The sequence below is a fragment of the Hippichthys cyanospilos genome, chromosome 13, assembly GCF_059441005.1.
Source record: "Hippichthys cyanospilos isolate Australia breed blue-spotted pipefish chromosome 13, RoL_Hcya_1.0, whole genome shotgun sequence".
Lineage (NCBI taxonomy): Eukaryota > Metazoa > Chordata > Actinopteri > Syngnathiformes > Syngnathidae > Hippichthys > Hippichthys cyanospilos.
Window position 1 is genome coordinate 9,057,266 of NC_142381.1, and position 11,191 is coordinate 9,068,456.

Genomic DNA, 11,191 nt, shown 5'->3' on the forward strand with positions numbered 1-11,191 from the left:
GCGTCAGCTTGCTTTGTTAAAATGTGAACAGCAACTGTGTCATTTACATCTATCACGCCAGCCTATATGGAGCACTCAGATGCTGCTAATCTATGCTGGACACAGCTATGACCGAACCTGTATTTTATTCTGAAGTTTGCCTTCACAACGTATCTCAGGCAGGTTTTACTATCATGCAGAGCATTAACAATTGTTGCTATGTTCGGCTTGTCATATTATCTTCTGACATGTGCACAAACACATCAGAGGAAAGGAAAAAAAAATGCCTCAAGCATTTTTACATTTTTTTAACAAGGTACTCCAATGTCTCGAGGGCTCAGTTCAGCCTTAGGTAGATAATAGGAGCTTTCCAACAAGCTGAGATTCAAAACACAAACCCCAGAACTGTGAAGCAGAAGAACAAAGCACTAATCAACTGTGCCGCATACAAAATGATGCATTCATGAGAAACAAAAACATGAAGTTCTAGAGCGAAAATTAAGTACTTTATTCTATCTCGGATTTGATGTCCGTTTATTATTAAAATAAAACAATAACAAAAAAAAGTAAACCTTTGGCCCTCCTTTTATTCTTCTGTATGCGGCCCTCATAGGAAAAGGTTAGTACACCCCTGGGATGAATGAACTAAAACAGAACGTAGGCTGACCTAATGCTTCAAGTGACAACATTTACATTGTAATGTTGCCGGGTGCAATGACAGGGAAGTGCACATCAATAAAGTAATACTGTACTGTACATTATGTTGCTTACAGTACAAGCCCACACAATACTAAAGAGGTCAATTAAGCTTCACATGTTGCATGTTGGTGACTGATTTGCGAGCTAAAGAGATTAAAGTGGTCATTTCCCTCCATGTGTCTAATTGATTTCAATTGAATTACAGGCAACCATAAAACTACAATTCGTCCCCAGGAAGTTGATATCAGAAACAAAAGACGCAAGCTGAAGATCGTTCAAGTTTCTATTTAAAAAAATGTTTTATTCAAGCCTGGAAATATGACAAAGAAAACTGAACTAAGACCCGCACATTTAAGTGCTACAAAACTACAGTAAGTATCAACATGGAACGACAAGGGTAGGAAAAACAACAATCCCTCAAAAAAAATCACATCCATGATGATGAGGAAAAATGTTGGTGGCGAGTCAGCAACATCGTGCGACATCTTAAAGCAAAACTTACAACTCTGCTGATTTGTTTCGTTTTCAGTCCAGTTGTGAGAAATCACCTCGAAAGTGTAAACGGCAGATCTTTGAGTGAGTGACCCTGCATGTTGTTTAGTCTGATTCTTCCTCTGAGCTCGCAGGTGTGGATGCAGCCTCTTCTTCCTCCTCCTCTTCTTCTGATTCCTGGTTCAAAACCGATTTCAAAAAATGGGATTTGCACAGAAACCATACCGGCTAGTGAGCACCAGTAGGTTTTATAATGGCAATTATGAGACAAGAAAGGCTAAAGTGTTTTTTTGAGTCAATTCAATTAGGAAATTCTGAGTTATGAGCCTGATCACTATACAAATTAATCTCTTAAGTCAAGTCGCCTCTGTATTTGAATTGAGTGGCCAAACAAATTGTAACCACAGGCTGTATGAAGCATAAGAGGCCAGTCTGGGGTTTGTTTTTTGTTTTGGCTTCACGGACGGTAAAATTACCCAGAAGCAATATGGAACTTGAGACGATGAAGATGTTATGCAGTGATTTGTTTTTAACCGCAGGTTGCCAGCACGCTTCCGAGAAGTGAAAGCGAGCCACAGATGAAGCGGCTAAGATAATGCATGTCGTGATTGAGGCTCATATTCACCTTCTTGATCTTCTTCTTCTTGGACTTGCTCTTGTGGTCCGAGTCGGACGAGCTCTCGCTGGTCTCGATGAACTCTTTGCTCTTGAAGCTCTCGTTGCCGCCGCTGCGCTCCCTCTCCTTGTCTCCTCCTCCGGACTTCCGCTTCTTGTCGTCCTTTTTGCTACCAGACTTCTTGGCCTCCCTGAAAAGAGAGAGGGGGTCAGACGAGGAAACGCCAGAAGCTTGGCTGACAGAATAATAATCTGAGGTTATGAGTCGAACCTCTTGGAAGACTCTCCTCCACCGCTTTCCTTGTATTCTTTCTTTGCAATGTCATATTGTCGCTTAGCTTCTCCTGCCTTTGTATCCCACTCCTGCAGATTGAATAACATTGTTACTACAAGTCAATTCTTATACCTAATATGGAGCAGAGCATAAAGCCATCACAATTGAATCGTTATAAACCGAGCCTATAAATCGTTCCATCAAATATACTATGATACGATGAGGGGATATTTGGTGAGTAAACCTCAATTTAGCGATGACCTTTCTAGCTTGAGACAGAAAATGAACCTGTTCTAATAAAGAGACCCCTTACCTCTTTTTCGTCTTTGCTCAGCTGCCTCCACATTTCTCCGGCCTTCTTGGAAATCTCTGTGACAGAGATTCCGGGGTTCTCTGACTTGATTTTCTCACGACTGGAATTGAGCCACAGCATGTAGGCACTCATTGGCCTCTTGGGGCCACCTGTGTCTTTTTGCTTCTTCTGTGGTGTTTGGTTAAAAAAAATAAATGTTACCGTTGCTGTTAAATGCAGCGTACCGACTTCCAACTTGTTACCTCTTTGCGCGGCTTCCTTTCTTTTTTCTCCTTCACCAATTTGGGCTTTGATACTTTTTGCTTCTTTGGACTTTCGTCGTCACTCCCGTCACCTTCCTCGCTGCTGTCGCTGGCAGACGCCTTGCTGTCGTACCTGATGTGGTTTGCAAAATGTTAGGTCTGCGTGTTGAGAACGGCAAAATGTGTTTCCAGGAGTCGAGCTTTTCCTTACTCCTCCGCAATTTCGTCATCCTCCTCGCCAGGGTTGAAAGACTCATCTAAAAAAAGAAAATGCAGAAAATCTGTAAGTCTAACTTAACCCTTTACTGGGCACAGCGGCCACTTTCACCCGATTGTCTAAACAGGCAAAAACGGCCGTTATTAGACACGTTTTTCTATTTTAAAGTCCTAAACAGGCAAGAAATTTTAGGCTCTTAAAGAAATTTAAGGGTACATTTGAATTTAAACAATGGCTGTTAGGGACGCTTACGGCCATTTTCCCTGTTTAGACTAAGGGCTGAAAGCAGCCGCTGTGTCCAGTAAAGTGTTAATACCTGCATAATTTCATATGCAGGTTAGCTGCATTGAGCTACATCGCTAGTCCATAAACAAATTCTGGCTATTATATGTGCTGGCTTTCCAAACAATACAAGAGCATGCGCTTGTCGACGCACCACTGCCGCTGTCCGAATCGTCGCTGTCGTTGCCCTCCTCTCGGATCTTGCCCTCGGCCTTCATGCGCTCCAAGTAAGCGTCGTGCTTGTCCTCGTCAGAGTCGCTGTACTCGTCAATCTTGCCCTTCATGCCCTGGAAGCATAGTTTCTAGTTAATAAAAAAATAAATAAATCCACCGGCCATACAATCTACAATGGAAATATTCCCACGCCCAAGTGATAAAGTTCAAAAGAGGTACAGGTACCTGCATGTGCATTTAATAAACAATTCAAATCTTCTTTACAATCACACTTTTTAGCAAGAAGATCCTGATTGCTTCCTGGGCCAGCTACCTTGATGTGCTGAAACCATGTGTGTGTCTGTGTGTTAGTGCTGCTTCCAACCAAAAGGTGCTTTGTGTTATTGCACACCAAAAGCCCCCAGAGGCCACAAATCCGCACAATGCAAACACCCACACACGGTTATCTGCCACACACCCGCACCTGTCTAGTAGAAAAGTTAGCCATGAATCACTCCTTGAATTTTTCCCAATCCAAAACCAATGCTTGCATCAGACCCAACCAAAATGTAAGTCAACAACATGGGGCTGAACTCCGGGCAGCACGCCATGCAAGCACAGATCACGCCAACCACGAGAGGAACATACGCACCTTCTTCTACAGAGGTACAAGCACACACGCACAAGTACAAGGGGAAGGGAGGACGACAAGTGTTATTAAAGTGTGATGGATCATGATTGACAAAACAATTTCATGAAAGAGAAGGTGTACTGCGTTACCTCTTTGAAACCTCTGTTCTTGATGTTGAGCTTCTTGGCATTGACAAAGTCAAACAGTTTGCCGTACTCTTCCCTGGAGAGACAAATAGTTTGCAAACAAAAACCAAGAGGTGAGGGTTCTCCTCCTTTTATTTTAACCTCAACTAGATAAGGATATTTGGCTTAAAGGTGACATTTTATTTCTATCCTTGACCACTTGAAATCACTCAATAATTCATGAAAGACAAGACGTGTCACCTTTCAATGCTGCTGAAGGTGTATTGGTTGCCCTGTTTGGTTTCAATGTCAAAATCGAAGGAACGTGTGGTGGTGGTTCCTCGGGCAAAATTGACGCAGGATATCTCCTCAAAGCGCAGGTGCACGGGGGGCTTATGGACGTAGATGAAGCCCCTCTCCAGGGGATAGAGGAGACCTGAGGTAGCCTTGTAGGAGCAAGTGATGCACTGAGCACCGGAGTGGCTGAGCAGGAAGCGGCAAAGGTTAGTTACATTATTTACTTCAGATGTGTCTTATATAAAGTTGGGATTTGGGTCATACCCCTGGAAGTTTCCAGGAACTGTAATCTTTCTGTTGACCAGGGCCTTCATCACCCTGCTGACCAGCTCGTAGAGAGACCCCGACATGTTCTTACTCAGTTTGCCTTCAAAGCGACGTTCCACTTCGTCCCTGATGGCACAGAAGAAAAACTACCTGTACTGTACTGCCACCTAGTGGGGAAATATCATCACAGCAGCTGCATGTACTGCGAGTCAAAAAGGGAATCACAAGGACAAACAATACTTTGACATAATGAAAACTTAATTAGGCACAACAGCAATTTAATATGATGAGATCAGATTTTAAATTGGCTTTTTACCAGGAGTATCATTTTCTGCCAAGAGAATTTTACATTGTGGGTGTTTATTTTAGAACTGCAAAAGGAAATGTCACTGTGCTTTTTTTGTTTACTGTTCGTACTCATCACTTCAAATGTAAATGAAAAGACTATAAATAAGAAAAAATGCCCTTGGCATTGGAACCTGTCGTGTAAATCAAGCATGATTAGTGGATTCTAGTGGTTCCTTTAACACATGAAGGGTCTCCCGAGTGTACTTGCCGCTCATAAACTCACTCGTTCATGTTGAGAGAGAGGCTGATGTTTTCTTCTTTGGAGAAAAGTAGAATCAAAAAGTGGTATCTCGTCTGGCCTTGCTTGATTGGAGGATCCAGACTAATCTATTCCAAAACATAAACAGCCGGAAGTAAGCACATTATGCAATGTTCACAAAGAAAAGCAATGGAGAAATACAAAGTATACTATCAAATCCTCTCTCAAAGTAATTTAAATATTCCAGTGATATTTGAAAAAGGTGGAATAGAAGTGAAAATCATAAGACCCGCTTACCACAAAGAACATCTGCCTCTGATCCTTGTGTGGTAGCAGGAATAGACGAAGGACGGTGGTGTAGGGAATCTTGTAGTCAAACGTCTTACCGTGGAGGTGAAGGAATGTTGGGTAGATACGGATGTCATATCTGATACACACATATCAGGTGTTAAATAGAACTGGGCCACATTTGATTTTTAAAACTGACAGAGAGAGTAAAATCATTTGTAGATTAAAAAAATGTCCACCCCACATTCGGAAGCTATTTTACGCTTTTGGGTATTTTACCTTCCTCTGGGCGTAAGACACTGTAGCTCTTTGAAAATACACACGGCATCTCCCGTGGCCTGGATGACGTCCGCCTTCGATAACACATTCTGGGCGAAGGCCTTAAGAGAGGAAAAAGTGAGATTTCAGCGCAGCCGTTGGAGCGGCTTTACCAAGGAAGTAGCAGAAAAACGCCGTCTCACCTCCACAGGGTCTTGTCGTTCGTCCGCCTGGCCAGGCGGGACGTAGAAGCGGACCTCCATGAGCGAGACCTCGGTATCGTCATTCTGGTGGAACTCCAGGGTGACTTCATTCTTGCCCGTGGCGCACTGTGACACATTGGATAGCGGGACCTCGAAGGCCGAGGTGTCATTGACGTCGAACGATAACAGCGGTCCTGCAGTAGGAAAAATAAAAGTGGTAAACAGGAAAAAAAGACTTTCATGCCTCACCCGAAAGGACACACACACACACACACACAATAAGAAAATTGCTCACACCTCACATAGACCAATTTCGGCTTGGCTGCTACTGTCACATGATCAAAATAACAAAACAGGTGAGCTGTGATTGGCCTGAGCCCTGAACAAATGTCCTTTTCAGTTGTGACAAGCGGCAAAATGGCTGCCTCTTGAGATGGGAAAAATGGCTACATTTTGCTACTACATAAGTCACATTTCACGAATGCTGTTTTTACCGGAAAACTTGGCAGTTCCCCAGTTCCATCCCTTCACACACATGTCCTTCTCCATTAGCTCCACGCTATAGTTTGCTTTGAAGAACTCCGAAATCTTCTCAAAGTCCTGATGCAGGGAGACAAACACAAAGATTTGTAGTTTGAAAAAATCTGTATGTGATGCATGGGTCAAAGCTTAGCAAAACATTTCCTCACAGAGGAGAAAGAAAAAGTGGAGAAGGGCTCGCGGGGCTAATTAAATGGACGCCGTTAAAACCACGCCTGTCGCTGGGGCCTCCGAGGACCACAGGAGGTGAACATAATCCATCTAACGACTTTGTCCTCCTCCTCCTCTCAACACTGCCGCTGACAGACAAAGTTTATTTAGATTGCAGGCTGGCTTACAACCACACAACACACACACACCAAAGCATTGTCCTCGTCACATGTGGAAGCGATTGTGGCACGCACGGAAGACGAGAATGGGGCTCTGTGGGGAAGAGAGTTTACACACCTGGATATGTGCCTGTCTGCATGCTTATTACTGCTAATTGGAGCCCAAATAATCAGTCTGTGTGTATACGTGTGTGCGTGAGGCCCATCCGTTTGTTAACGCAGATGAAGACGTTGTTTAAAAGGGGAGCACGTGTTTGAGCAGTGAGTGTTTCAGGTCTGACTCATTATTGACTGTTTTCTTTGACTGTACACCACCATGTTGTCACCGTTGTTGTTGTCCTATCGACACGCGTCTTACAACAAACGTACATTATTAAAATGAAGTTTTATGTAATTCAACATAAATTGGGTTCTTGTGTAAATAAATGCAAACAAACGATGCAATGATTTGAAAATACTTTTCAAATTCTATTCAGCTGAATGAACACATTACAAAGACCGAATTATTATTATAGTACAATATTACTATGACATATTTGCACATTTGGTTACATTAGAAGCAATAAAATACCTGAATAAAATTATTTTTTGAATGTTCTTTTAGATCAAATGCAAACTTACTAAAAAGTTCAATACAACAGAAAGTAGGCAGAGCTTCCTTCGCCAACAACGACCTGAGCTTGAACCGAGCCGTGTTTTGCCTCAACAACGCAAAATAAGATGAACATTTTGACTAAAAATGTGATGTGCCAGGCTCCCATCCAACGATTTCCTTTTAACTCATGAATGTCAAAACCAGTTTGGAATACTATAAAGTATGAAACCAAAGTCTAACCCCATTGAGACCATGTATATATTTCACTTCTGAATGCAAACAAAATATCTTAAAAAAAAAACAAAACGTGCAAATGTTAAAAAAAGTGAACATTTCTTTACTGGAGATGCTTGACCCCACTTTTCTTTTTCATAACAATACTAGTACGAGTATTTACTCGTGATTACTTAACGAATACTGATACCTCTCGTACTTTTTTCATTTAAAAAAAAAAAAAATTGACTGCTGCAGGATAGCACCAACCACTGGCTGGGAGGACGTATACAATGTCAGGTTTTGTTTGGCCTTAAGTATTTGCAGTCGATAATGGCAACCCCCGTGAATCCTCTATTCCTTAAAACAAGCCATACCTGGCATCAGTACTCGTGCATCTCCAATTTTTACTATTTGAAAGCGAGCTTGGCCAAGAGAGCCGCTCCCAGGCACACGTTCAACATCTCACAAAGGTTACGACACATCAGTGTCCACACAGCCCGAGGCTAAACTAGCAGTCATTGACCAATTACTGACACAGGCTGAGGGATACTAAACAATGACATCACGCTCTGGTACTCGGCAACGCAAGGATTTATCTCAGAAAAGTGGTCTGATTAACCCCAGGAGAGCCTGCTCACGCCACCTCAGGTTATTTCGGAGCCTTCTTTCCACTCGTTTCCTGGCATCCTGACAATCTCTGTGCACGCACGGCAGCGAAGGAGGGAAAAGAAAAACACACAGGAAGATAAAAACTAAACTTTTTGTCCTCCGCGGCAGTCTGAGCCAAATTGTTTCAGTGAACTGATATAAACACTGACTTACATGAGCCCATGATTACACTGTTTATGCAGCACATGTGTGAGCGCCGTTTTCGCTCATTAATCCTATTAGGGCCTGACACACACACACACACACTCTCACAACAAAACCAGACTTTCAACAACTCATTCACATGGGGGCAGCACTGTGGAGCTTTGGTTGGCATTTTTGCCGCATAATATGAATTATAGGTAGAAATCTCAGCTAGGAGTTTTTCCCATGATTTTTGTTGTTGTTGTTGTGAGCCCTGTCGGTTGATTTTTTTTTCTTTTTTAACGTTGTCTTGCAGCCATAATTTTTTATCTGAGTTGCGTTGTCATGATACCAAAAATAATTTGATACTACACCTGCATTTAAGTACCTCAATGCCAAAAAAAAAAAAAAAACCTACCACAGGAAAAAGCTTAAACCTAAACCTCAACAACACTATCAAACTGTGCAGAAGTGCTGGTACTAAAAATACTTGGTATGAGGGCTGATTGATTTCATTATTTTTTCAGACACAAGGCTAGGGGATAATTCATGCAGGATGAATGGTATGAAATTAATGGATGGCTATTGGATATTTCCAGAGATGATACAATATGTTACCTTAATGGCGATATAAGTACTTTTTAAGTATCCTCCTCACTCATGTTGCATCCCAGATTCATTAACACCATACTACAGGCTCTTCTGGGTCTCTTGATCACTCCTCTAAATGTAGATAAATAAAGTGGAACTGATGTGGATGAGTAATTGAATACTCACTGTGTCCCTGAAGCCGTCGTATTTGTAGACGTGTCCCGTGCTGGTGCTCAACTTGATTCCGTGACCTAAACACACACGTCGCCACTGAGCCAGGCTAAGTTCACCCGCCGGGATGCTGTCCACTTTCCCCGTCTTGCTGCTCTTGTAAACCACGTTCTGCTTGCTGAAGCGCAGCCGGCCATCATTCTATGGAGAAAGAAAGTATGTGTCTTTAAAAACATAAATCATAAAGTCGTGTTTGGAGGGCTGTCTCGTCATTTGAAGTCTGCAAAAAATTGACTAATTTGAGGGTTTTCTTTTTTGGATGAAAGAAGAATCAATGCATGTTTGTGTGGTACCAATTTGAGAATATGTGTATAATAAACAGACCAGTGTCATGCTATAACGCCAGCTAAACCCAAAATCCAGTAAATGTGTGGCTTAAATTCTCTGAAATTCTTCCATTAATAACACAGGCTAAACTTAGCTTTTCCCAAACAAAACTTGTCTCAGTGAAAATGCATACTCCTCCAATATACTATTTTTTTTTAAACAGGGTTTTGGGGCAGAGTTTTTTTGTTTGTTTGTTTAAGTAAATTACCAGTGATAAAATAAGAGACTACATAAGTTTGAGGATAAGCTTTAAAATACCACAATGGTCAATAGTAATGACTTTATAATAAATGTTTTAATCCATTCAAAGAAGATAACAATTATCAGGCCGAATTTTTATGTATAATTGAGTTCCTTAGTGGGAGAGGATACTTTTTACTACGATACTTACCCAGGAGCCTTTGATTTCCTGATAAATCTCGTTGAATTCCAGTGTGTCTCCCATCTCGGTTACAGGCTGATGCTCTGCACACAAATGACATATGAATAATCCCAAAAATGATTTCAGATATGTACAGAGCAAGTGTCCTTAGGTAAATAACACAAATAGAGAAGAAAACCGTAAACAGGGAGGTAGCTCACTGTCCACACCAACACCGGAGTATTCTCAAGTACTCTCGTTTCTTTGCAGCTCTGACTGCTTTCGACACTTTCGATAATTCTCCGTTTGCATTGTTTATCAGGAACATGTCGCGTCTCGTTGCATAAAGCATACAGAGCCTATCAAACATCTAGCTGCGACAAGAACAATAGCTAAGCTAACAGGAGTTTCACGAGGTGCGCTCCTTTTACTGCGTTGCAGTCACGGAGACTGCAGCCCTTGGATATAAATTAAAACTAACTAGGTTTAAGCAGCGCACCTTTGAAACACAACAAGTTTAACATAGAGCGCTTCAAGAGAGAGAGAGGCCGGTGATAGAAAATAAAGTGGCGGCATGCTCAATTAAATTGTGAATACAAACGACATAGTAAGGCAAACAAAACGCGTCTTTTACGTATAGATATGATAAGTTTGTGTACAGTTGATCATTTGCGCAAAACTTAGTCTTACTGTCAATGTGATGAGAAGGTCCGCCTGTTTCCCGCGTGTAGCATCAGGCGCTAACCCTACGTCACCAGAAGCACTTACAGGATGTCCACTATTACTTCCGGTAGTACAACGAAACGTACAATGTAAAACATTAATGTACAGTATTTATCAGATTCAGATACGCATCGATATTTATAATAAATGTTCGTATCTGATCAACTAAATTGGTCACGCAAATTATTTTAAAGGTTTGTTTTATGATGCCGTTTGGCGAATTGATGCAATGATAGTTTCTACCACGAGATGTCACTAAAACCATCTAATGTAACTAGATCATTGCCACGTTCAAATCGGAGACATTTCATTTTATTCTCAGATACAAAGAGGGAAGCGCAAACAATTTTTCAAGATTTGCATCTCGAATAGTAATGGGTTGGATGGTCAAGAGACATACAAGAATATGTAAGCCTAGGAGCCTCATTCATAATTTATAGGTTATTAAATAAAACTGATTTTTCATCCATTCACATGTTGTTTGTAAGTTAAATAAAAAAAGGAAATTCAAACACCATAGTTTTGTAGTGAAAACAGCGTTTGTAAAATACAAGGGGAAACTCGGGATCAGGGCAACTTCCGTGCTGGTCCTGCTCGTGAAATT

At 41.6% G+C, this 11,191-nt stretch overlaps 1 protein-coding gene across 1 annotated transcript; it reads right to left on the reverse strand.

The window, feature by feature from the left end:
• Positions 1-952: 952 nt before the first annotated feature.
• ssrp1a (structure specific recognition protein 1a) lies at positions 953-10,634 on the reverse strand. The gene is made up of 18 exons (XM_088432298.1): positions 10,555-10,634; positions 9,895-9,968; positions 9,132-9,317; positions 6,377-6,482; positions 5,883-6,076; positions 5,701-5,801; positions 5,431-5,560; positions 5,158-5,261; positions 4,584-4,712; positions 4,284-4,505; positions 4,047-4,119; positions 3,268-3,400; positions 2,826-2,871; positions 2,615-2,747; positions 2,373-2,540; positions 2,057-2,148; positions 1,796-1,976; positions 953-1,347 (listed from the first exon to the last, which is right to left on the reverse strand). Exons 2-18 carry the CDS (start codon positions 9,946-9,948, stop codon positions 1,276-1,278), a joined length of 2,124 nt encoding a protein of 707 aa, XP_088288424.1. The 5' UTR covers positions 9,949-9,968; positions 10,555-10,634; the 3' UTR covers positions 953-1,275.
• Between the last annotated feature and the right edge of the window lie 557 nt (positions 10,635-11,191).